The 27,924-nt window shown below is 39.7% G+C and overlaps 1 protein-coding gene across 2 annotated transcripts in view; it reads left to right on the top strand.

The window, feature by feature from the left end:
- KDM4C (lysine demethylase 4C) overlaps window positions 1-27,924 on the top strand; it is a 350,804-nt gene that overhangs the window by 298,771 nt on the left and 24,109 nt on the right. For both annotated transcript variants that reach the window (XM_081066750.1, XM_081066751.1), the window contains one exon: window positions 15,128-15,298. In XM_081066750.1, the coding sequence (XP_080922876.1) occupies window positions 15,128-15,298 (171 nt within the window). The remainder of the gene's footprint in view (window positions 1-15,127; window positions 15,299-27,924) is intronic.

Here is a 27,924-nt window from a genome sequence, read left to right as displayed (position 1 = left end):
GTAGGACGCGCTTTTCTGAGACCGAGTGGAGATTGGTTGCAGCGCAGAAGAGACTGAGTAGATGCAGGAAGGCTAGTCAGGAGGGATGCTCTAGTGAGGGGAAAGGAGAGGGGGACTTGCATTTCTACACTGGCCGTGCGGGGCTGGAGACTTGTTGGAAGTGTGCTCACGGGCCTTAGTAAGGAATCAAATGTCGGGGGGAGAGGGAGACAACCAGCCAACTGAGAACTAATCACATATAACACTTGTCTGCTTTCCATGTGCCTTCTGATGCCAGTGAGCTCGCCTTAGCTCCAACAGGGTTGACCCATCAAATGCAGCTTATGGGTGAATCCATCCTTTTTATTTTACCTCCTTTTGTCTGGAGCTCAATCCCATGGCTCAAATCTGTCCCGTTTTAGTTTCCCTTTCATCCCTTTTAAGAAACAGAACCAGAATTTAGCTAACACTAATCTAACAGTGACCTGAATGGTGCCATTTCCACAAACCCTCTTCCTGTCTCCCAGATCTGGGCGTCTTTGAGTATTGCTTGCAGTAGAATTGTTTTGGTGGTGGTGGTTTCTTCTATAACAATTTGGATTTTGCTAACTTCCATTCTGTTCAGTAAAGTTTGTTATGACCACCGATACTCTTCTCAGACTTGTGGATATTTATCTGATATTTGTATATGGTTTGTTTCTTCTACATAAGTTATTTTCCAAATGTCCTGCTGAATTTGCACTGATACTGAAAAACAAAATTCTGATCAAATAAGAAATTCTTAGCAAGGATTAAAAAAAAATACTACAGTGATTCAGGCCTAAATCTGACCAATCTTCTTAAACATACATTTAAAAAAAAGAAATCCCTCACTCTTTCATCAATAGAAGTGCTTTATTGAGATCTCAATGCATTTGTCCCAGATGATAGGAAGTTAAGGTCTGGTTTGCCTGGAAGGAGAAATACAGAGGGTGCCAAAAAAATGTATACACATTTTGAGAAAGGAAAACTGTATTAAAATTATAGTACTCAATATATACCGATAACAAAAGATGAATACAAGTCACGTCTGACTTCTGCAATTACAAGAGGTGCTCAAAGTGGTTACCATCAGCGTCCAGACACTTCTGATGACAGTGAACTACTGCTTGAGCAACGTTGACCAAAATGTCCACTTGTATACATTTTTTTGGCACCCCCGGTATTTAGCACAGACATTTTAGAATATTTACATTTGGAACCAGTCTTTCCCTTGCTCACTTTATTGGGTAAAACCAGTAAAGACAGTGTTTTAATTAGTTTTATTAAGATAATTAAATGTATCCCATTTCAAATTTTTGTACTGTCTTTAATACCCCCTCATTTTCTTTTTCACTCCTGCTTTGTAGCCATCTGCACAGGTAGAGCAAGATCAGTGAGCATAGAGCTTTTCTTTTCCGTGCTCTGTCAGTAGAACAGGGCTTGAGTGGATCTGCACACACTCCATGCCCTGAGCTTAGTTCCCTTTGGGGACCCCATAGTTCTTGCCGTCTTAGCTAGTGCAGTTAGGGAGCACCAGGGCGTCTCACTGCTGTCCATCCTGCCTTCTGCTGGGCCTGCTGTTCAGTCACCGGGCCTGGCTGTGAGTGTAGAGGGAAAGTTCCACTGACTCGGACCCTAGGAATTCCCCACAGTGATACAGTCTCTGGCCAGAGGCTTTGCTGCCTCCATTGAGCCTTCTTCAGCCTACTCTTCTGTTCTTTTCCCTTTTCCACGTCTTTTTCAAAGTCTGGCCACTTGGGAAAGGTTTTTGTGCCAGTCCCTGTTTGGGCACCAGCTGCAGCTGTTCCAGACCCATTTCTGATACTAATTAAAGTGTTTCAAGGGCAGTTTGAATTTATGGGAAGAGAAAACAGATGCCTCCATTACAGATTCCAATTTTCATCAGCCTAAGATACATAAACTGACGGGGTGGGGAGACCATGCAGACAAAGCAGAGGCTGAATGCCTTGGTGGCCCTTCTCCTGCCATGGCTGCCTGGTGGGGCCCTCCACCGTGGCCGTGTCTGCACAGGGTTGGGGACTGTTGGCCCCGAATGAAAGCTGTGTTTTGCTGCCATACCATTGCTCTATATAGGGGTTTACATCTCCATTCTGGGAGAATTTACTCCTAACAGTCTGGGCCTTTCCATTTAAGGAAAATTTTGCAAGCAGTTGGCTCTTGATTCAGACACAGGGTCAGCAAGGCCACATACACATCTGGGGGAAGAAAGCAGTCAGTTCCCACGTGGCTCAGGTAGTATCTCTGCCCTTAAATACAGCCTTTCTCCAGCCTCTGATTTCCTACCCTTTCGTCTGGTTGGGTAAAAGAACATTATTCAAATATGTACTATATTGTGGTATAAATATAACAGATATAATAGTATAATACAAATATGTAACGCTTGTACAAAATGTAAAATATTTTACCTAACTTTTTATTCTGGGCCTTGTAAAACCACAAATCAATCCTGATTTTTTAAACAAAAATTTCAAGAAAAATCTGCATCTTGGTGCAGGTGTTTGGTTTTTATCACAAAAGCAGACTCGTCAGAATCCCTGGGAGAAACTTGGCAGTGTTGTGTGTCCCACTTGGCTCTGTTACCCCCACCATGAAGTGCGTTTGGGACCAAGAACCAGTCAGCTGACCTAGGGTTTCACTGCGAGGGGCCAAGTGCATGCAGAATAGTTACCTGGCACAGTTGATACTAGGCCATTCTAAGGACCACACATACTGAGGGAAATCAAATTTTCCACTCCAAGGGCTGCTTATCTGGTGACATTTTTTAGTGTAGGTAAGATGTGTTTCCATGTAAAACACTTTCTCACTTTTCACAGAGTTAATATTTCTCAGTTCCCAGGAAATTTTCAGTTTTTCAGCAAATTATACTCCTTTAAAAAAAAAAAACAATTAAGGCATGTATTATTGTCTGATAGCTTGTTAAGAAAATGAAGTAGTGACACTAATCCCGTATTTTAACATTGATATTAGAGTCAAGCACCATGAATACAGCAGAGAAATATAAATGGAATGTGTCAACAGACACACACCAGCAAAGGGTATTTGACATTTCAACGTCTTGTAAAGCGTAAGAAGCAGGTTTTTCAATTCCTTCATGTAGAAAACAGTAATAAGATGTCATAGTCATAATGAAATCCATAGATACTGACAAAATGTAATGAAAGTATAACTTTTTAAGATTATTAACTGTAAACAATAGAAAATGCAGTTAAGTAAATTCCAACATTTCTATCTAAAAGGCTACTATCTAGGTCAACATTATATGTCCACTCTTAACAAACATGATGTATAAAACTCTGGATTAACTAGAAAGACCTTCCGAGGCCTGTTGTTAGGAAGCCAGTCAGCTTGGGGATACCTCTGCTTCTTTGTCTCTCCCTTCCACAGAATGCGGGTGGCCGTCTTGGACTCTGACACATTTCTCGCATGCAAATCAGTACTTCTTTTCAGGTAAAATCGTAGGTTTCTTGACCATTCCTTTATCTGAAGTTGGCTGGTTTTCATTGTGAGATATCATCCTCTCTTGTCTTCTTGTCCCACACTGGGTATAGTGTGAAATTATAGAGTGGTATCTGAAGAAATATAAGAAATTCCTGTTTCTACATTTTTCAATAAAACATTCTTTTAAGTTTTCTTTCACTCATTACTGGCTTGACCTAGCACTCAGCTTTTGCTTGGGCAGGAGTAAGGGAGAAGTGAAACCTTCTTCTTTGTGGGTGTCGGATGTCCTCATGAGTTATTTTCTATTCTGTTTGGCCCTCCTGGAGTACTAGGTGGGCCTTAGTCAAGTTTGTCTGCATTTCTCAGGAATTAGAAGAAGATACAGATTTCTCAAACCTTTATATTCAACAACTTTTCATTGTGCCTTAAAAATCTGTTATGACATTTCTTTATCACATAGTTGAGTAAAGAACAGTGTCCTTACTAGAGACTGAGAAGTAGCTTTTGCGGAAGCTGTGGGGACCACAGAGCTGAACTTTGGTGATGTTTGAGAGAACAGGAGGGCTACAGGCATGAAACTGGAAAGGAAGGGGTTATAGCTGCAGAGCCTTCCAGTTCTCCTACCTTTCCTACCTGCACAGGAACCCGACACACCTCTCTTTCAGGCACAGTGCTAGGTACATACATACATTTAATTACCACTAGACAGACTGCCAGGTGGAGATTAGCTTGCTTGATTAATAATGGGCTTTAAAGAGTTTGTGGCTTTATCCCCTTTGATTAACATGATGAAATAGCTAGGCAGAATCTGCACTGTCCTGCAGCTGTTGTGATGGGCAGTAGAAAGCTTTTGGCTGACTTTTTCAATAAAACGCTGTTCCTTTGGCTATTTCACCTAAAATTTTGAAAGTACCCTAGGAAGTTTGTGGTTGCTCAGTCTCATTCTCGCAATCAATCTCTCTCTTTCTGATGCTCATGTAAGTAGTGTGTCTTCATAGAACCACAATCGCCTGTTCCACCCTAATTTTCTGTCCTGTTTAAAGTGATGATGCTCCTTTGTTGGGAGCAGTGTATCCATGTAGAAATAATAATAATAATAATAATAATAATAATAATAGCTAATATTTGTACAGTGCCTTTAATAGTTTACTGTGTATTTTCATACATAGTACATTATCTCATTTGGTCCTCACAGTAACCTTGTATGGAGATATTATGATTGTATTCATTTTATGTTAATAGACGATAAAATGGAACTTCGGAGGTTCAACAGTCATTAAAAACTATAGAACTTCCAGGTTATTAGAGTCAGAGCACATGGCATTTCATTTAGACTGTGCTGTTTTGGCACAGAGACTATGGCTTGGGTTAGCTTACATGGTTTCATGATTTACCTGCGCTTCCTTCTTGGTGGCACTGTAAAACTGTTAAACCATTTAATTGGTCTGTTTTGATTTGGGTTTCCTTCCTAAAACATTTTTGCAGCTAGTTCAGCTATTTTTAACCCATTCACCAACTGTAATTGAGATTCAAAAATCCTGATTGGCCAGAGTACCATCTAGTGATGCCCGATATACCCTTGCTTCTGTTGAAAATGTCTCATCCAAATAATTTTTAAGAAATCGTTGTGTTATCTTAAGATTGAATAAATTCTTTTCCTCCTCATTTCCCTGAGATTGTAATTTCTTCATCTTTTTTTTTCAAGATTGCTTTGAGTATTTTAGGTCCTCTGCATTTTCAGATAAATTGTAGAATCAGTTTTTAAAATTTCTACACACACACACACACACACACACACACACACACACACTCACACACGGCCTGCTATGAATGACTAGGATTTTGTTGAATCTAATAATTCTCCCCAAATTTTACTATTGCTACTCAAGAAGCCTAAAGAGCTTCTGAAATTATAAACGCCTAGGCAGAGCTTCTGGGAGCAGGCTTCCAGGGACTCAAGTATTTTCTAGCAACTAATGAGACTGACCGTGACTGAGAAGGAGCTCACATCAGGTTCCATCTCAGCAGTGGGACGCTGCCATGTCCCTCCAGCTCCCCCAGTTTAACTGATGTGAGCTTTCCTCTCTGCTCTTTATGCAGTTCAGTTGCTTACTCTTCCAAATAGAAATCAAGTGTGCTTACCAGTTGAGAGTTTCCTATTATACATTAACATAGTGAAGCATCTAAAGAGGGTTCTCCCACTAGCTTTTCTTCACTTACCTCCCAGACAAGACTACTATTTCTGAGATGAGCTCATGACTCAGATGGAAAAGAATTTGCTTTTTTTTTTCAGTATCTTCTGCAGTCTATTAATTATACGTCTACAGATGATAAAGTGAGTAAGACCTTGAATCTGCTGGGAAACTGCTTACCACCATTTCCCACTATTATATGTTTGTACTTAAAAACCCACGAGAAATAAAAGTACATGTGAACAAACAGACATATAGAAAATTAAATACTTGTGACATTTTTATGAGTCTGCATGTGCATTTGTGCTGTAAGAGCAATTATTTCTTCATGAAGCCCCAGGGCTTTAAGTTTTTCTGGGTAGAAGATTTTTACCTAGCTCTTGTAATTTTACAAAGAAAGCTTTCCTTATTACAAGGAAGATTTAGATGAGTGACTTCTGCTGCATTAGTTTGGTCAAAGAAGAAGAGTTTGCATTAATTTATTTACTCAAATCCCTCTAGGAATTTTTATAAGATGAATACTTGAAAAAATACAATAATAATATCTCACAGGTTATTAATTTGTAGAAATTAGGGAGAAATAATAAAGTTGAAGAGGTGAAAGGGTCATTGGACCTAAATGGAAATGTGCTTTTTGGTGTGTTCATTGGATAAGTTACCTGGCTTTGTTTCTTCAGCTCTCCAGCCTAGCTGGCTCTATGAGCTTCTGTGTACCCTGTTTTATTTGGATTACACCCTTTATTGATATTACACAGATGGAGAACACAGTCAGGGATTTTCCCAAGATTACATCTCTGCTTATGATGCGTCTCGTCAGATGTTGGGTGACCCTCTTTCAAGATGAGAACATAGATCAGCCTTGCCAGGCTCAGTAAGAGAAGATCCATCTTGCCGAAGCAGAGGAATCTTTCTTTCCTCTACCACACAGGACTCCTTCCCTCTGAGCCCTTGCTGTAGAGGTCATGTTTGAACTAACTTCCCTCTGCTCTCTGTCAAAAACTCATTGGGAGAAATGAAATTTGTGAATGCAGTGTATATTTCAACCTCAGTGTTTAAGTTAGATTCCTGTGTCCATTTAGGTCACCCCAAAGTTACCCATTTTAGCCTCTATAACTTAACCCATCACAGAGGTGCCATCATTGAGTTTCATTTCACTGCCACTGGTATGTCCTTTTATGGACAGCACCATTATATAGATACGCTGTTGTGATTTTTATAAGGCTGTTGTTAAAAGGTTGCCTGCTGTACCTTAAAATATTCCAGGTGATAAAATCTTTTTAAATAATTTAGTATCAAGAAAAATTCCAGTTAGAGCATGAGAAAAATATTATGATTTTCTTTCTCTAAGTTCTAGCTAGAATTTACTATAACAGTTCTGTCAGTTTTGAGCACAGGCAACGATGACATCAGCAGTTTCTGTGACTCAGTAGATATGTTACCATTGTAACAGAGATTTCAAAATATTACTTACACTCACCACAACTTTGAAGTTAGGATATTAATATTTATTAGATCTGCCACTAGATTTTAGTATTTAATGCATTATTAGAGAAGCATAGATATTATATCACAAATTTGTTTTTTCAACATTATTTCAATACAATTTGTTTCTTTTGTGATACTGTGTGATCTGTTTCATGCATTTGAAAACATCAATCTGAGTAGGGGTCCATAGGTTCACAGAGTAGCCAAAGGGGTCCCTGGCACTAGGCACTCCACTCTCAGATGGCCTTCCGGAAGTGTGTGCATGTGGGCTTCCTGGCTCTTTCAGGCCTGGGTCACATGTTCCCTGGGTGAGTCTTTTCTGGAGGACCTCTTCCTGCCCCTCCTGGGCTCTCTTAATACCTTGCAATATGGTCAACCATGTCTGTCTTCCCTTCTGCTTGTGAGCTGTTTGAGAGATGGGACTCTGTCATTCTCTTATTTTAATCCTCAGCACCTAGCAACATGCCTTGCTGGTAACGAGCACTCAGTAATTGCTTATTTAAATGCTACACTTTTACTCCATGTCCATCCTTGCATTGCTTTTCCTCTTTGCGCTGTTCGCTATCCAGTTCTTGGCGCTTTGGCTCAGAGTTGACTGCTTTAGAGTACTTTTCAGGTAAGGAATGGTGATTTTTTTCTTCATCCTATTTTGTCAACATTGGCTTCAAATATTTTGGAGTCAGCTTGTTGGATGTTGGTGTCCCTTTGATATGCCAGTCCACATTTTAGAAACGTCACCATCTCGCTATTCAGACTACAATCATTGGTGGTTAGCTATCTTTTCTCTGAAGTGTGGCCATTTATTTCAACATCGGTAGCGTTTTAGGAAAGTTAGAGAGCTTTGTAATAAGCCCACATCTGATTGAAAGCATCATGGTATCCATGGAGAAAAAACTCTTCTACATTTAAATAATTGGATCCTATTATTTGTGTTGCCCTTTAGAGATGCTTAGTATGATTGGAAGGACAGGTATAGTAATGAGTCCCAAAAGACCCGGTGAGGGTTTTTTAAAAAACTAATACTGCCCCAAACCCGAGAATAAAGTCTATTCATTTGATTGAACCAACATGTCTTAGGAATCACTAGAGATTATTAAGAACAAAATAAAAGTGTCTTTTTTGTTATATTTGGCCTAAATATAATAGATATAAGTAAGTCAGATGAAATTTTATAACTAAGTTTGTGTATCATTCTACTTTACAAGGTGTTCATTTCCTCAAGTTCTTCTTATAGTTATTGAACTAAATGATACATGTTGAAGATGGTCTTTTCTTACCAAGTAATTTGGCTTTAGCGTTTTTTAAGCATCTAATTAAGTAGATCTGACTGTGGATTGGTTGTTACTTAAAGAATTTAGAAACTTTCAAGTGCTCTTGTATTTATTACATTCAGAGTTTTCAATAATTATTAAAGAAATACATAATGGAAAGTACAGAGAAGTACGTAAAGAAGAAAATAAATAAAATCCCATTACCTAGATTTATACGTTGCTAACAGTATAGCATATTTTTTCTTAGTATTCCTTTAATATATATTACCGTGTGTGTGACAAACCATCACAAAACTTAGTGGCTTAAAACAATGACAACTTTCAGCTGGTGATTCTGTAGGTCATCAGTTTAGGGGCTCAGCTGGGTGGTTCTTCTGTTCTGGATGGTTACCTCATTCATCTGTGGTCAACTATAGAACAGCTTGCCTTCTCTTGGCTGAGTTCTCTGCTATGTCTCGGGCAGCCCTGGTCAATGTGATCTCTCCTCTGCCAGCAGGATAACTTGAGTTTGTTCGCATGACAGAGTCTAGGGCCCCTACAGAGAGAGCAGAAGTGTGCAAGGCCTCAAGTGAAAGGCTTTGAATTAGCATACCATTACTTCTGCTGTATTCTTTTGGCCAAAGCAGGCAAAGCCATAAGGCTAGTCCAGATTGGAATGGATGGGGAAATAGACTCTAGCTTTTAATGGGAGGGACTGCAAAGTCAAATTGCAAAGGATGTGGAAAAAAGGAGGCGTGGGTGAAGATTTGTGGGCATTTTTTGCAACTTCCCTTAGTGTGTGTGCATAACATGTATACATATATGAAAAATGAGAGCATGTGCAATTATACATTCTGCATTTTTCATCACCAGATAGGCTCCAAATCCACACTGCTAATTCAGTGCTGTGAGTATACTGGGGAGATTAAATGCATACTTGTATGAGAAGGTCCTCAAAAGGTATGTTGAACAGAGGAGGTACTCAATAAATTAGAGTTAAAAAGAAACAAAAAGGAAATATAAGTTCTTTAGGCAACTGCTTAAATGCCATAAGTCCCATTTTCTGGTTGGTTTTATTTCTCCTCTGATTTCTTTCTACATTTATTCTCCTGGTTGATGATACCGAGGCATTCGTGATAGGAGAGCACCTGCTTCCGGGCCCTACTTCAGCTTCTCAACAGCTCTAAGATCTTGGAAAAATTACTGGACTTTGTACCTCATTTATTTCATCTATTTAGTGAAAATAACAACTACCTCACAGAGTTATTGGGGAGAATTTAATTTCATCTATATGGACATGTGTTGGAAACTCTAGATGTGTTACTGTTTCCCAGGAACGCTGATACATTTGTGGAATTTCTAGAACATTTTCTTAACATTTTTTTCATATCCTCAGCGTCTCAAACTGACTCTAGCTTTTCTTTAAAAGAAGTTGTGTGTTTTTCTTAAAAAAAACACACGCTTGATTCCTGCTTAGTGAATATTAAAGAAAATTAGACTTTCACAACCTTAGCCTACACACTATAATCTTCAAAATACCATAGCCATTTCTTTAATCTGATGGAGCCCCCTTGCATAACGTCTCTCTCTCTCTGATCAGAAATGACATTCTTAACATCAATAGATTCTTAGGCTTTTCTGACAGGAAATATTTTTGAGGATGTATAATCAGTTATTGGGTATACTTACCAATAAATTTTTCTTGCAAAAATAAATCAGAAATCCTATCAAAATAACATTATGAAAAAAATCTGTTTTCCTTAGTACTTCCAGTGAAATGGTCATGCTTGGAGCTTATGAAAATTTTTATTTAGATGAAGGCTGTATATTTTATTTGTGTGCTGGCCATCTTTCCAACCAGTCAGTTTGCATAAATTTCATGTCCTAAGCAGGAAGAAAATGGTTGTAGTCTAGAGTCAACCTTTTATCTGTCAAGTCTGTGTCACTTTTCTTTTCTCTTGACTGGCTGCTTCTACTTAGCACACCGTGTGAATTTCACTATAACCTTTATTTCTTCTTGTTACCCACATGCATACCTACCCATCCCAAGAAAGAGGAACATCTTCCAAAAACTCCCTTTTGTTTTTCTTCACCGTTTTCTAGACAGTGAGTGAATAGAATTAATCCTCTCCCATTTTGATAATGTGTTTGTATCCATCCTCACAGTTCATTCATTCGTTTTTCATTCATTTGATCATTCATTCATTATTCAGCAAGTGTTGTACACAGACTGCTGGGGGCCACGGATAAAAAGAAGTGAGTCCCGGCGCTGTCCCATGGATTTGCCCTGTCATGGGAGAGACAGCATGTGAAAGTGACTTTTGGCCAGGCCTTTAAGCAAGATGCAAACACAGGCTTTAGGAGCCTTGGGGTCGTGGGGGAGGAGACCACATGGGGCCTTCCTCCCTAAGGGCCACAGCTGTGTGCTCTGACGAGAGTTAGTCAGGAGTGGATGAGATCAAGAGCAGGACAGTGGTGACTTGGGGCTGGATTGAGCCTTGTCATGTGAAATTAGGGAACCGCATAGCCATGTGCGCCAATTACTGAGCACAGGAGGGAAGAGTGCTGTGTTCACCCAGGTCTCCAGTATGCTGTTCATTTCCTAAAATGAAGCCAGTTGCCTTTTGCTGTGAACAAACTGCCCAGAGTCTAGGTATTTCATGTACTCCATCCTATTTTACAGCAAACCTTTCATGTAAATATTATCCCTCTGCAGATGTGCAAACTGAGGCTGATAAATGTTAAGTAACGTCCCCAGATCACACAGCTTTGTAAGAGGCAGAGCTCAGAATTCAAATCCAAACTGTACTGTCTCCTTAAAGGGTAAATCCAATTTTAATAACATAGACACAAAGGAACTAAAATCACAGTAAAATGCAGTACTTGCAATTCTGACCATGAGTGTTTTTAAATGAGTTTAACAGAGAGGGACATTTGCAGAAAAGTGTAGCCAGGATGAAGCTCTGTTTGTCCCGAATCCAGGTCACTCAGGGCCACCGAATGTGTCTACACAGCTTGTGAATTTTGTCTCCTAGAGTTAAGTGTAATGTATACAATCTTTGTTTTTAACCTATACAATCTTAAATAGCAGTCGTAGGCCCAATTTTTGAGTTACAAAACTTCAGACGGTGTTTTCACTCGTATATATTATTACATCTATATCGTTCTCTTACTTTGAAAGGTTAGACATAGTTAAAGAGGCTGGGTAGAGAAATAAAGTAGGGAACTAGGTAATTATTTCGGCATGTGTAACATACTCTGGCCTAGATGTTAAAGCGAAGGTTTTTACTTCAAGCAGTAGTGTAGATTCAGATCACTACAGGCCTCTTAGTGTTGTTGTCCTTTGCTAAAATGTTTGCACACCTAACTACACCGAAAGGCACAGAAAATTTTCCCAACCAACCCAGCAATTGCTGGGGAATGATTTCAAGGAGGAAAATATCCTCTTGTTTTGTTAGGCATTTGAGAAACGAGCTGGCTGAGCTCACGCTACAAGTAGCCGACCCTTAGGAACATGTTTGTCGGGAGTTGCCCCTCGTCCAAACCATGAGCATCTTTGTCCTTCGTTCCTTACTCCAGGCCATCATCTGCCACCTTGACCACTGCAGTGAGCTCCACCAGCCCCTTCTCCACCTACAGTCATACAGACGTAGATCATTTTTCATTTGGTACCCAAACCCCTCAGTGGCTTCCTTCGGGTCACAGGTTCAAGTCCAGACTCTTTAGGATGACATAAGAGCTGGCCCCTCCCTACTTCCCCCCCCCCCCCCCCCCCCGCCACACACACAACAGCAGGACCTCTTGCAGTTCCCAGAACAGCTGTTTCCTGCCTCTGGGCCTTTGCTGATGTCCATCACTCTGTGTTTCAGTGCCCTCCTTCCCTAATTCTGCCCATGAATATGAAGTCATGCTACAGATGGCATGCTAGAATATGTCCCATCAGCCTTCTAGCATGCCATCGTGGCACATACCTGTGTGAGCGTGTTCTAAGGAATAGGAATCAAGTTTTAATGGTTTTTGTATATTTGAGTCCCCAGCACCAGGGGAAATGCTTAGTGCTCAAAGGCTAGTGACAAATGACTGTTGAAGGAATTAGTGAATTAATGACTCCCTGGGCCTATCTTCGGTGTCTAGAAGGATTTTTCCTTCTGAGTTTTTCATTGAACAGCACTTTATTTGTCCTCTACAAGGTACTTTAGCCCTTTTTTGAAATTCAGCGGGGAAAAAAGATAAAGCATCCAATAGAACTAAGATTCTGAACGACACTGTTACCCAATGATGTTCTAAGTACCCCTGCTGAAAAATCCTGGGTTTTAATGAATCCTGGCTTTCTGTAGGTTAAGGTGACATGTCCGACTAATGTTCTTGTCTTGGGGACTGTGAGCTGTGCCTGCCAGGACCCATTTATCAAAGGGCCCGGACCTACCCAAGTGCTTGATTTAGGGCCTTCTAGTGGTCAGAGCTTCAGGTATCAAATGAATAAGGTCCATGAATGAATGAGACCTGGAGTCGGGGAGAAAGGGGGTTCGGTGCTTGAGAGCAGGCTTCTGCATAAGATGGGGACTATCGTCTCTGCCTGCCAGGAATGGGGTTTGTAGGAGTTCCTGAAAGGGGAGTAACAGCCTTATTGTGAAAAACGAAACAGACAAACATCTCAAAGGACAGTACAATAAACTACCATTTCTGGAGTACTTACCGTCCTATAAACCAAGCACTCCGCCAAGCGTTTTCAGGAAAGCCTTTATCCTGAAGCCTTCTGCTTCCCTAGCATGGTGTGGAGAGCTAGCCTCGGTGTTCCTGTGGGGCTATGAACGTGTGTGGAAGGAGAAGCGTAGAAAAAAGGAGAGTGGCACCTGCAGCTCATGCATGTGGCCCTTCATGACTACGCAGCTGTTATTACCATGAGTTGATAACGGAACTTGATCCTTAATGCATAATTTTAAAATGAAATGACCTGTCTTGTGGGTTACTTTTACTTTTTCTAGTCTAAAGCTGTTCCTTCCGCTCCTCTACAGGTCCTCACAGAGCAGCTGGGTGTGTTGTGGGATTGAGCAAATGAGTCAATGGGTTCATGTTCTTGACGCCAAGGTTCTCGCTGAGAAGCAAGGGCCATGTAAATACAGGTGGGGAGGTGAGGAGGAGCCCCTGGGCATGAGGAGAGCTTTCACCGTGAGCTCCAGATCCCTACCATGTACACATGTGTCTCTGCATGTATGTGTATGTATGTACATGTGCATATATCTTCTTGCTTGGTCTTCGGAAAGGGTCAGGAAGCAAAGATGGCTCTGTAGTAATTAGTAATAAACACACCTAAGTACCTACATCTGCATCTCTACCATCACAGCCCTCTAAAACAAACCATATTCCTCAGGGAATGCTAATTCCAGGGGTGGGGCAATTTGCTTCTGGGACATCCTGTTAGGCCAGAAAGTAAGGAACTGCTTTAAAAAAATAAAAAAGAGATGTCTGAAGGACAGAGGACACAGCTTGAATAGGCCTCTGTTGGCCAAATCTGGGATAATCTGAGCACCAAAATAGTTAAGTATAGTATTAATTATAAACAACTGGGGAGGAGGAATTATTAAGTCAATACTGATAATGGATGGAAGGATGGAAGGATGTGGGGAGAGGAGGAACCTCCTGCTTAACAAACGCCAGGTGCCAACTAGTAAATGCAGAGGGCGCGCTGGGGCAGGAAAACTCAGCGCGTCAGTGGCACTGCAATAAAGACTGGGCCAGGCGAGACTCCTCAGTGGGTGCTAAATCTAAGCAGAAGTGTATGGGAACAGGATATTCACATTGTGGTACAGATTCTCCCACAGATTGCTTATTAGTTGTAAGGGAAAAAGAATAATTACAAAGTGGAGATTGGAACGTACTTTGACCAGGATAAAAATGCACAGCCCGCCTGAGAGGCAGACAAATATCACGGGCCTCCAGGTGTGATATCCTGAGAACTCAGCACCACCTTTGTAGTGGTGCTCAGAACACCTTGTAGTGTTCTGGCCAGGAATTACAACCTGGAGCATGAGGAAACATCAGACAATGCTCTATTGAAAAAGCAGGGGGAGGATATAGGAGGAAGGACAACTGTATCCTTCCCAAGTATCACGATCATAAAAGACAAAGAAAGACTGGAAATTTCAAGATGAAAGGAGGCTAAAGAGATGTGGCAGCTAAATGCAGTACGTGATCCTAGACTGGGTCCTGTACTTGAGAGCTGGGGGTCGAGGTGCAGGGGTGCCATCAAGGTCATTATTGGCTCAACTGTCAAAATTGAAATAAGCATTGTAGATTATTGTATCGATGTTAAATTTACTACAGGTAGTAACTATAACTGTTACATAACTATGGCTTTATAAAGGGAAATAAATCCCTATTCTTAGAAAACATCCACTGACATATTTAGGAGGAAAGGCCCATAAAAGGTCAAATGGTTGGTGGTGGGGGTCTGTTTATATATATAGAGAGACAAATAATATGCAGAAAAGGAGATGATAAAATGTTAATAGCAGTAGATAACAATAGATAAATCTGGGTTAAGGGTCAAAGAGTATATGGGTGTTTTAGTACCACTTGTAATTCTTGCAAATTATCAGGTTTGAAAGTATTCCCCAATAAAAAGTGAAAAAAATTTAAAAAGCTATATCATTACCAAGTTAATGATTCTTTTCTAAATAAATGTTTTTTATTTTCCATCCTTTCTTCTTCTCTATCTCCTCTTTCTCTGCCCCTCTTTAGAAGTCCAAGGCTGGTGAGAGGGGCATCTCCGTGGGACAGACTGTCATCACAAAGCATCGGAACACCCGGTATTACAGTTGCAGAGTGATTGCCGTGACGTCACAGACCTTCTATGAGGTCATGTTTGACGACGGCTCCTTCAGCAGAGACACATTTCCTGAGGATATCGTGGTGAGTAAGCTCCTGGGGTGCCTGCTCCCCAGTTTACTTTTTATGTAACTAAACCAGCTGAACCTTTTAGGAATCTTTCTTTTGGCTTCGGGAGTAACTCATTTCACTTACTACTTGATTCAGGCATGCTGTTTTCTGCAAAGAAATACTGTTTTCTAAGAGGTTGCTTAATCTCCATCATTCTAAATAGTTAGTAGCCAGGTGAATTTAGACTCATCTTCCCAGATTTTTTTTTAATTAAATGAGAAACATATGTGGCCAGGAAATAAAATACGAATTCACTTCTTCTTTTCTGTTACAAAGTGTTAGCATATTTGAAGCCTTTATTACTACTTTTTCTGTGTGCTTAACTGGAGAACATTGCTTTTATTAATCTGACCTGACAGTGACATCTGTGATCTGACGGAAACATCTGTAGGTGTTTCATACGAGAATAACAAAAATCACACAGAAAAAGGCTGTGACTTCACTGAGTTTCTTCACTGTGATCTGGAATGGAACGTGTGTGTGTGTCCGTCTGTCTGTCTCCACCATCCTTTGTCCCCTCAGTGAATACATCGGGGCTTATTCAAAGGAACGAGTGAATGTACCTTGGGAGCTTGTTTTTAGCAGGATATTTCACAAGAAGAGCACTTTCCACAGATGGTTTTTTGAAATTGAGATCAAGCACATAACTGGGATCAGAGTTAGTGTAATGGTCATCTTGTTATCCCTTCTATATTTAAGAAAAGTATCATTTTGGGAGGCACGCCTCAGTAATGTAGTTATAACTTCTGCCTTATTCTAGGCCTGTTGATGCTTTGTTCTTTGTGCTTGGAGAGACGTTTCTTAATGACTCTTTAATAGTGATGATTATGCATCACGTGCAATTGATAATTAAATGTAACCATATGCGATTGCTTATAGATATTTCTAGAACTTCGGTCTCCTGTGGCCAAAGACACATTGATTTAGTCAGCTTCATTCAGCTAACTTGTCTGTGCTGTTAAGAGGGACAAGTTTGTAAACAAAAGTGACCTTATTAGGAAGATTTTAAAGCAAATGAATTTAGACAAATTAACAATGCACGATTCAGTCGTGCACCTAGACTGTGAATCACGCTTCTTTGCGGATTTGTAGCTGGAGCCACGCTTTGCTGCATGGCCACTGCCACTGCCACTGCCATTCATAACCAGCAAGCCTTAGATAATAAGCTGTCCTCATTAGAACACATCGTCCTTTTAAGCACTCAGCCCACAGTCACTGAGGACCTGTGTGCCAAGCATCACACTGCTGGCGAAGATGATGAGAAAGAAGGTGCGATGCCTGTTCAGTCTAGGGAGCAGGCAGGATGGCAAATGGGTGTTTTCTGTAAGTGCAATACTTCCTATAAATGAACCAGATGCAACTTACCACCTGTGTGGTCCAGAAGAATGAGTAAGAGACTCCCCAGGGTTAGTAGGGCTGACAGTTCCTGATGTGCATGAGCGCATTTCCTCCTCACATCCTGACGTGCTAGGCATTGCTGTTCTTCCCATTTTGCTTCTAAGGAAACGGAGGCAAAAAGAGGTAATAACTGTCCCAAGATCACACATATCTATTAATAACAAGTGTCAGAAAGAGTATTCGATGTCAGAGTCTAACTTTAGAGTGCCTGTCCTGAACCCTGGGGAAGAAAGGACCTTTAAAGCAGGAGGGGAAGGGATTTACAAGGGCACAAAAGGCCTGAAAATATTCAGGAGACTGAGGCCTTGGCTTTTGCCAGCCCGTCCCAGGGTAAATACTTATTTCAGAATCAGCCTCCTTTTGTGCAAACTCAATGCTGAACCTGCAAAAGAGAGCAGACTTGGGTGGGAGCGTGGTGTGGGTGCGATAAAAGACTCGTGAGCACTAATCCCCAGACCTCAGCAAATAGGTAGGTTTTTGTCCATGCTAGTATTTAATGAATCCGAAATTTCCTTTCACTTCACAAGTCTCCAAACACCCAGCCTTTTTAAGCTTTCCTGGAATGTCTTTAACTTGTACATTGGAAAAGAGTGTCTGTGGTCCTTGAAGTTGTTTGAAATTACACAAGTCTTTTCTTTGACACCTTCTGTTGCCATCCTCTGAACCCAAACAGGTTTGGTCTTAAATATGTATGGGTATGAGAAAAACATGGGCTCTGAAATTTATAAGATTGTTTGGAAGCCCTATGGCATTAAAATCAACAAGAATGAAAAAACAAAATTCTTTACAGCCTGATTAGCATTGCTCAGTATATTTGGTCAAGGCTTGAGAGTGTGTGTGTGTGTGTGTGTGTGTGTGTGTGTGTGTGTGTGTGGTCATAGTCCTAGCCTTGGAGGGAGGGCCAGCACGTGCAGTGGCATGAGTGGCAAATATCGGAGAGGGGGATTCGCCCTGAATTTGTGAGAATGAGAATTTTTTAAGCGAAAAAAATTACAGTCATCTGCGAGCAGGTCTTCTCTCCTTCATCCAATCTTACTCCCTCGATATTCCCTCCACCCTATCCCATCTCTTACATTTTTGGTTACTTTTTTCAGGCCTCTTACATCAGATAGGAATGTTTCAATTATGTTGCATTTTCAAATTTCACATACTTTCTGATAGTATCACGATTCCTTGGCTTCTGTGGCCTCTTCCTTTTGTTATCTTGGTGCTGAAAGAGACATCCCTTGCTTTACTTCTTTGGAGACTGTATAGGACAGTGTTTTTTTTTTTTTTTCTTATAATATTGTATGACTCAGAGTTCTCCAGAGAAACAGACCAGTAGGGTGTGTGTGTATGTATTTAATATAATAAATATGTATTCTGTGTGTGTGTGTGTGTGTGTGTGTGTGATTTATTGTAAGGAATCGGTTCGCGGTTATGGAGTCTAAGAAGTCCCAAGATTTGTAGTCGGCAAGCTGGAGACCCAGGAGGGCCAGTGGTGTTTTAGTCCACGTCTGAGACCCAGGAAGAGCCAATGTTTCATTTTGAGTCTAAAGGCAGAAAACAGCTGAGCCCCAGTTCAAAGAGAGTCAGGCAGGAGGAATTTCCTCGTGTGTGTGTGTGTGTGTGTGTGTGTGTGTGTGTGTGTGTGTAGGAGGGTAGTCACACGTTTTTGTTCTATTCACGTTTTCAATTCATTGGATAAGGCCCAATGTGGAGGGTAATCTGCTTTACTCAGTTTATCAATTCAAATATTAAACTCATCCAAAAACACCCTCACAGACACACCCGGAGTAACATTTGACCAAATATCTGGTTACTCTGTGGCCCAATCAGGGTGACATGTAAAATTAACCATGACAAATACATTATCCTGAGGCATTTTAGAAGACTCTTTTAGCTTGTGGTGCCAGGAGCTCTGACTGTATAGCAGAGCATAGTTTCCTTCTCTATAAACCATGAGCATGTCGTCTCGGTCAGTTTGTAGCACTCCGTATGTAGGTCCGCTCCTTTACCAGGTACTTCACATTGGTCCCGCAGGCGAAATCATAGTATTTTAAGGTAAGCTTTTAAAATTTAATGGATTATCGAGGTTTGCTTGGGGTCTGTATTGTTCACCGAAATTAATGAAAGCTGCTTGATTAAATGCCTTTGGAGTATGTCACCTAGACTTCAGTTTGAGATAGGGGAGTTCGATGTTATATGTTAAGATGATGTATATATAATTAAGTCTATTATAAATATATTTACATGTAAATTATGTTGATTCCCCTATATGATATAATGTAAATATGTTTACAGCACCATTTTTTAGGCCACGTGGCTTAATTGCTATAATCATCCCACTTTCACTTTTGATATTCATGTACCAACAGAACTGTCTTCTGGAAGATGAGACTGCTTGGTGCCCTAATGTGGAGTTTCATGAAGCGATAAGAAAAATATAGTCAGGTCTGTTTCTGTCTCAGTCTCTTGCAGATGGTGACAGAATAATTATTTGGTAGAAACACTAAATGCGTTTCACATTCCTCAGAGAAATCTTGTTTTCCCTAGATGACATACCTGTGGCATCTGAAACTGGTGGTCGAAAATGATTTTTCCTTCTCTTTGTCTGAAAACTCTCTAATCCACACAATGTGCTTATCAGGTGTGAGTGCCACAGGGAAGGCTCATCTCAAAAGTCGTGTGACGTCAGTTACTGGCTACTGAAGAACTAGCTTCTCTGAGCTGCGGTACTTGCTAAGCAGAGCTGCTATAAGGGAACAGCACAATTTCAGTTTTTTAACTATGAAAATCAAATTTAGAATATCAAGTTTAATCATCCCAAACTATTTATGTGTGATATAAATATCTTCCCTTATGAAGCCTGACGCGTTAGCAAAGAAAGTTCCATTCCTGTATTTATAGAGTCACTGATTACAAATCATTTTATAAACCCGTAGAAGAGAAACATTTAATGCAGGCTGACCGATCCATGTTTGAAACTAAATGTGCCAGGCATTAAAATACCTATATTAGGATTATGTGACAAGAGAGTATTTGAAGCAGTGTAGAGAAACATCCTTTGTACTACCAGGAAATTTATTTCCATACCTAGGTATTTTATGTCTGTGATAGCCATAAAAATGTCCCAAAATTTTTCTCAACAATACACCTGCAGAATGTGTGTATCAACCCAGTTAAACTCAGCATGCAATCTGTAGCTGTCAAGGGCAGTAATAAAAGATGTATTGCAACACGCCTCCATCTGTCAGTCTATGAAATTGCGACACACTTCCTGATGAATTTTTTTGTCTCCTTCTATTTTGATGGGAATGAAAGGTGCCCACCCGAGAGAACTCAATGAGCACAGAGATTCCAGGGCCCCCTTTTAACCTCTGCTAAAACCTGGCATCCTCTGGCGTGCCCATGTTGACAACTAGAGTGATGACTGCTTCCTTTCTTCTGAACTTAGACCTCATTTTGAGGGAGGAGATTGGTGCAGCTTGCTCTGGGTAGTTCCAGGATGAACTTAGCATTCACCACTGGCCGTGAGAAGAGAAACAGGACCATTTAGAAATTCGACAGCAAGAGTCTGTCACTGAAAATTCCATGAGGACTTGCTACATTTTTCAGCCTCTGTTGAAATGTGAAGTAGGAGAACTCTTCATGATTTTAGGTGTGGATTGCCTTGGCCTTTAGTTTTTCTGGACTCTGTGATGCAAATTGAAGTTCTTAGAGGTAATTATTGCCTGAAGTTATAGGCAAATTGCTTAAACTTTGGAGCCTCAGTTTTTTTCCCACCATTAAAAAAGGAATAATAATTTCCACCTTCTAGGATTATAGAGAAGACTAAGTGAGCTAATTGATCTGTAGTAGGCACAAAACCACGTTTTTTTAGGATATTGACTTCAGTCTGTAGAATTCTTATTTTCCCATTTTTCTCCCCATCTAGTTTATGCTACCTTTTCTGGTCTTGATGCAATTTGTTTAGAAGACATATCCTCACAACTTTGTTTCTATTTGTTAGGTTAAACATGTGCCTGTATGTGTGAGATTTCACTACTGTCAGCTTATTGTTTCCCTTTGGCAAGTGTAGGTATAGGGTGCCTCTGGATGTTCTTGAAAATGTTCAAAGAAAATATCTGGGGAGTGGTGTTGGAAAAACTAAGAAAAAGATCGTTCCCAGTAATAGTCTATGCTATGGGATCCTGGGAAGCATTTTTGGATTCCTATGGGCTCCTGTATTTTGAGGTACTCTGGATTTTCAAGCCAGGTGGAAGTCACGCCTCATCCCAGACCATCTGTGTTGGGTTTGCTCCAGGCTAATGCCCCTTATCACCCCTGCCCCCCACCCACGCCATCCCAACACCGGCATGGTTCTTCTAGAATCAATGGAAATTGGCCAGAGAAGGCTCTAGAAACTTTTTGATGGTTGAGGATTCTTCAGGTATGCCCCACATGGCAGGATTGGTGCCCTAACCCCTCTTTCTTGACTGAGGAGCTGAGAGCCTGTGAAGTGAAAGCTTTACCAAATTTCCATTGATTTTTACTTCCTTGGGAAGCCTTTTATACATGTAAAAGTGTATCTGTTATTAGTTAGATTTTAATGAACATTCAAATTAAAATTGTCTAAGCCTTTAACTTCAGCTGACAAATTTTATTAATATATCTAATGATTTTTGCATAAAAATAAACTCATTCGTTCCTTGATTTATAAAATGTATAAATTTGACAGATCAAGTCCTATTTTACATTTTACCATATACCATTTTACATTTAAGTAATCAAATTTTCTTGGATATTTTAACTGTGATTGTAGATTTAATATATACTCATATGTCACAATTTTTCTAAGCACTTAATACCTGTAACTCACATTAGTTTAGTTGTTCAAATTCTCCTAAGTATTTCAAACGTCTTCAATAAACAAATAACACATAGAGCAGTACAATATTTATAAAACGCATTACTGTACTTTTATAAACACAACTTACAATGGACAGATTGTACTTAAACACAATTTAATTGATAGATAAGTAAATAGAATTACCTACTAAAGGGGAATAGTGTTAAGTATCTTGACTAGTTTAGTAAGAAAAAATAATCAAAAGAACCTCAAGGCTATTTATAGGCACAGAGTCTGGTTGTACCTTTGAAGACTAAAACCACAGTTGCTGGGCAGGGGCTCTTACCTGATTCATCAGTTCTCTAAACCATGTGCCTTTCACTGAAATCCTAACTAGTCTCATACATTTCATGAACTATCTCAAGTTAGTGGGTTGGGTACTTACCAGGTCCTGGGATTTTACTCTCTTTTGTGTAACTTTTCGGTGGCTTTTTGCCTTAAAGCCTGGGGCGTACTAATGGAATGTTGAAGCCCTTATTTGAGTTGCACTCCCTTTCTTCTTTATAAATTTATGATCTCACGGACCATGATTCCGTAGCCATCATATTGACAATTTCAGTTAAGTACTGGTGACCCTCTGAAGAAAAGTATATCTTTTTTGCCCTTATGTCCTATGCAGGAGATTAACCAGTTGCCTTGAAGACGTGTTGTCAGTTATGTTTTTCTTCAAACATATACCTTCCTCACTTGACAGTATTTCTCTTATTTCTCTTTTGGTAATTATCTCAAGGTGATTGGTTTGGGGGACTTATTCCCAGGAGACAGGCTCCTGGTGTTTCTTTCCCATCCTTTTCTTTTTAAGAGGAAGCAAGTATAGCATCTCATCTTTAGTCTACCTTGAACTTGAGGGCAATGTTATTAATTTCCAGGACTTCATCATCTCTTTTCAGTTCAGAGCTTAAACCTAAAAGTGATAGCCACTGGGAACCAAATCTGTATTTGGAAATATCCAATGATCTCATTCTTTTTGATCTACGTGTTCACCACTGTGCTAGGTACCTTGGGGGAGTCAAAGGTGTTATAAACGTAGGTGTCGGAGTGATCCTGGGTGTTCTGGAGGCAAAATTAAAGTACCCGGATGGGTTTGAAAGACTTAACAAAAAAGTTCCCAGAAACATTCTGTGCCATGGAATCCTGGGGAACTCCTGGATTTTTATGTCGGGTACCCATGTGGACATTATGTTATAGTGGCAGAGACCAGGCTGATGAAGAGACACCTGTTGTCAGTGAGCCCACCTTGGCTATGAGATATCGTGCCCCATCCCAGCCCATCTGTGTTATTTTGTTCATCACGGATGCCCCTTACCTCAGCCCCAACCAGAAGCTGATTTGAAAGATTTTACAAGAAAAATACTCAGTAAAGTTTATTGAAAATAATTTCAGAGGTGGACGTCATCACGATGGGCCAGATGTTGAAGGACATTACACTGGGGAGGAGGGAAATGAGTTGGATTACTGACCTGGAAGAATTCTCTGTGTATTCTAGATGCCAGTTCTTTGTCGGATGTTCTGCATTTTTTCTCCCCATCTGAATAAGTTTTCATGGTATGAATATACCATTTTGTTTATCCATTTACCAGTCGATGGACATTGGATTACTTCCAGTATGTGGCTATTGCTGTAATGCTGTTATGAACATTTGCTTTCAAGCCTTTGGGTGGATATGTATTTTCTTTTCTCTGAGATAAACCTCTAGGAGTGAGATTCCTGCATTATATGTTAAGCATATGTTAAGCTTTATAAGAATGTGCGAGACTGTTTTCAAAAGTTGCTGTACCATTCTGCATCCCCACCAGCAGTGTATGAGGTTTTAGTTTCTCCACATCCTCACCAACACCTGATATGCAGTCTTGGATAATAACCATTCTAGTGGCTATGTCGTTCTAAGTCGTACGTCAGCGTGATGTTAATTTTTATTTCCCTGATGACTAAAGATTTTGAGCACCTTTTCGAGTGCTTCTTAGCCATTTATACATCATCCTTGTTGACAAGCCTATTCACGTATTTCACTTATTTTTTAATTGAGTTGCTCGAGTTTTTATATTCTGTAAATTAATTGTTTATAAGATATATGACTTATAAATATTTTCTCCTAGTTTGTTATCATGTCTTCACTTTCTTAATAGTGTCTGCAGAAGAAAAGTTTTAAATGTTGAAAAGCTCAGTTTATCAGTAGACCCTCTATGGATCATGCTTATGGTTCGTATCTTAAGAAAGCTGCCTAACTCAAGGTCACAGAGATTTTTCTCTAATGTTCTTTTCTGGAAGCTTTATACTGTTAGGTCTTACATTTAGAATTATGATTCGAGTTAATTTTTGTGTGTAGTGTGAGGTCTGAGTCTTAAGTTCTGAAAAACGAAAACCATACAACTTAATTTAATGAACTGTGATAAGGATTAAATGAGAGAAGATTTGTAACCATCATAGTGTAGCACCTTACACATAGTAGGCGCTCAGAAAATGTGGTTCCTTTCTGCTCCTTGGCTTACCATTCTCAAAATTGCACTACAGAATGGAAAAATCCATTTCAGTTGTTTCTCTTAATATTCTGAACTTCAAGAAAGCTGTGTGCACATCTCATTTGCATATCTACTTAATATTAGGAGTATTTTGGAAATGTGTATTTTATATGTCTCCAGAAATTTAATTTCAGTATTATAATTTCTATACCTTTAGAGAAAGAGTATGAAATACCAGATAAAACAGTGGTTCCTTCCTCAAAGAGATTGTAAATATGATAAATGTGCTTAGACCTAAAAAAACACTTAGATGTATTTTAGAAAGTGCTTCCAAGATCATATTTCAAACCAGGATATGTTTTGTTTTTCCAAAGAAAGAAAGAAGGAAGGGAGGGGGATAAAAGGAAAAGAAATTTTTTGTTAGGAATATAATGGAAATTAACGAACAAGTGCTTACTTAAACAAGAAATTAACCTCCAAATTTTCCATTTTAACTTGAACTTGTCTGTCATAGCACTTACCTCAGTTTGATATGTGACATCCACTTAGCTTTGAGCTGCTTGAAAACTAGGACCACGTCTGTTTGAATTACTAGTATGTACCTAGTTCCCAGTACAGGACTTGGTTTATAATAAGTGCATGATACATACTTATTGAATTAAATAAAGACTAAATAAATTAATAGTAACAGCCATCACATAGTTAAGTATTAAATTTGTTATTCTGAGTTATATTTTAGACAATTAGTATGTTATGTAAAATTCATTATCGATGTAAAGAATTGTTTTTAAATTTGAGTCCAAGTTCATATTGTAAGTTTCATATCCTTTCCAGGTAAAGAATATTTAGCTGCTAGAGTAGGGCTATGTTACAACAAGCCTTCAATGCGTTTGGCTTCCACATAAGATTTCTTTAAAGAAGAAGATCTCTGGACCTGAAAATATTTGAAACCATTGGTGCAGATGAATTGTTATGTACTGTCTGTCCCGCTGCCATGAGAATGACAAATCTCTGTAAAGAGGGCTCCATGACCCATAGTTTTAATGCAGCTGTTGATACCTGTGTCTGCCCAAGAGAAGGATTACTGGGAAATGACTCCAGTTGTCTTAGGCTTTTCCATGAATGTTCAGCTCTGAACTGTGGATATTAGTGACATCAGTTCTAAATCTCAGACTAGGCTAAATAAACTTCCATTTAATAGAAAATACAAATGTTATGAAAATTCCTTATTCTTTTAAATAGAGACATGGCCAGATGTCGCTGTTGCTTCACATCATGGTATCAGAATGTCAGTGGTCATTATTGACCCTTCTCTTCCTCTTTAGATGAAAATGGTACACTAGCTGCCTGTGATGCAAAGTTTCAAACTTTTCATTCTTTCCTTGCTCTAACTTCATTTTGATTTCAAAATGAGATACTGTGACCCTGTCTGATAATCACGTACGTTTCACACATGCCTAAAATTTTCCAGAGCTGACACTTCCTGTAGCACAGTGCAAGCACAATGTTCTGCATACAATTTCTGAAATATACAGCTAACACTGAGAGCTTCCTGAGACAAATAGTCAACAGGGAGCTAGCTACCTGTTGACTTTACAAGCCCTTTTCCATTATCTTTCACCCAACGCCAGGTGTGAACACACCAGGATACAGCACATAAACTGATGACATAGCCCAGAAGATATTGGGCTCACAAATTAACAGAGTTTATGTTCCTATTTGACCATGGGGTTTAAATTATTTTGGTAATAGACTGAACTTAGCTTATTGTTTGGTAAGTGTATCCAGAAGAAATCAGCACTATCTGTTAGGTTGGTGCAAAAGTAATTGCAAAATAAATAAATATATAAATATTTAAAAAAAAGTAATTGCGGTTTAAAGGGTTAAAAATAAATTGGGTTAAAAATAATTGGGTTAAAAATAAAGGGTTAAAAATAATTGCAAACACCACAATTACTTTTGCTTAATACTTAGTGATGAACTGACACCACCTTCATTTTATTATTTCCTCTTCATACTTTATTTGAAAGAGCTTAGCTGATTTTCACTGGTGAGAGAGAACCAGTAATAAATCTGGCCTTTCATTTTACTAAACAAATTATATTTTGGATTCAGACTATGTGAGTAAAGGGAGAAGATGTATGATATTTGGAAATGTGGAGAGAGATTGGAATGAGTGTGTTTTTTCCCTCCATATTCTAGTCTTTGCCACAGTCAGAAATGTTCTCTGCTAAGAAGTGGGTGAAAAACTTGGAAGTTATGACCTGCTGTAATCTTTGTTGGTTGTATGTGTTTCTACAAGTTGACTGCCCTGCACCACCTGATTTCTTGGCTTCTGTAAAACGGAGGATACGTTTTCAAGTCTTCTATGCTTTACATATCTTATTCAGGCCCATTAAACATAAAGAATGTTTAATTCCTTCTAAATGTTATAATAGTACAATGCGTTGAATAATGTTTTATACATGGTTTTTCAGATCCAAGTAGGGTTTTCCACTAATAATTAATGCTGGTGTGACCTGTGCCTGAAAAAGATCCCTTTTGCAGATGAATGGCTAATAATAACTCAGTGAAAAGGAAGCAGGGGCTGAAAATTATACGTATTTCCAGTAGTATAGTCATAAGGATATATATAGTTTATTGTTTTTTAAACATGCCTGATATTTACCCTTTAATTAAGAATAATGTGACCCAATGATTCCTTTATATGTGATACCCTCTTTTGGGGAAGTAACAGATAGAATTAAATCTTCTGAAGCAGTTTATCTGATTTATACCGTAAAAGTAGTGAGGTAGCCTCACATATGCAGACTTGGCCTCACTGTAGAGCTCGTCGTAACTCCCTTAGTCCATAGCTCTCTTCAGTACTCGTTTACCTGCTTTTGCTTCTTCCACCCCTATTTTTGGCACATGTAGCCTGGGTGGTCTCCCCAGGACTTCTACTTCTTCTTTGCCTTCAGTGGCCATGCTTCCTGTGACCCAGGGCTCCCACATGCTGAACCAGTGTACGGGTGAAGCATCTGCTGTGAGCCCTGGGGAGAGCTCTCATTTTCTGAAGGAGACGGACTGCATGACCTTCCAGAATCTTGAACACCCCTCATTTTTGAGATTCATGTAAGTTTTTTAAAGGGAAAGGATCACTGACTTATGTTGGTAGACAAAGTGTGTTTGGTTAGGAGCAATAATAAGAATTAGCAGCTGATATTTAACAATCGCATATGCACAGTGTTTTGTATAACATGCTCGTGGCTGGCTGAAGTTCAAGAAATACGGAGGGTGATGAGATGAAAAGTACAAGTCCTGCAGCACCCCACCTGGGTGCAGTCCCAGCTGCTTCTTGCATACCCTCCCTGGATGCTTCAAATGCAGAGCTAAACTGCATGTATGTGTGCGCTCACACGCATGTCTGTTTGAATGCATCTGGTGTCATACTGACTTGCTCAAAGCTAGGAATCACATTCTGTGTACTATTAATATCGTTGCTAATTGGTTGTTAGTGACGGATGTTTAAATCTGGCTGTTGGCAAAGCCATCTCATTTTATCTTACCTTCTTCTACCTACCTGTTTACTTTTTCACAGTACCATCCCTGGGGTCTTACTCCCCCACCTCTCAGTTGAACCTATAAAAGCCAGACCTAGCTGTTCTGGTTGTATCAGCACTGACCCCTCTTTCTGATGCTCAAATACCCACTGCCCCTCTCCCTTTGGCATGGTTTTGGTTCACAGTTACCAGTACGTGCAAATCTACATGAATTCAAAACTATGTGTGTCTGTTTCAAGGAAGGTAATCAAGGATGCTAACAAAACCTCATGGGGGTTATTTAGGGGTGGGGGGGTTGGAGATCGAAAAAAACCATATCATAATTGAAAT

Source organism: Rhinolophus hipposideros (genome assembly GCF_964194185.1).
Source record: "Rhinolophus hipposideros genome assembly, chromosome: 11".
Taxonomy (NCBI): Eukaryota; Metazoa; Chordata; class Mammalia; order Chiroptera; family Rhinolophidae; genus Rhinolophus; species Rhinolophus hipposideros.
Note: the sequence above shows the minus strand (reverse complement) of the source record. Positions and strands in the feature narration are given on the sequence as shown.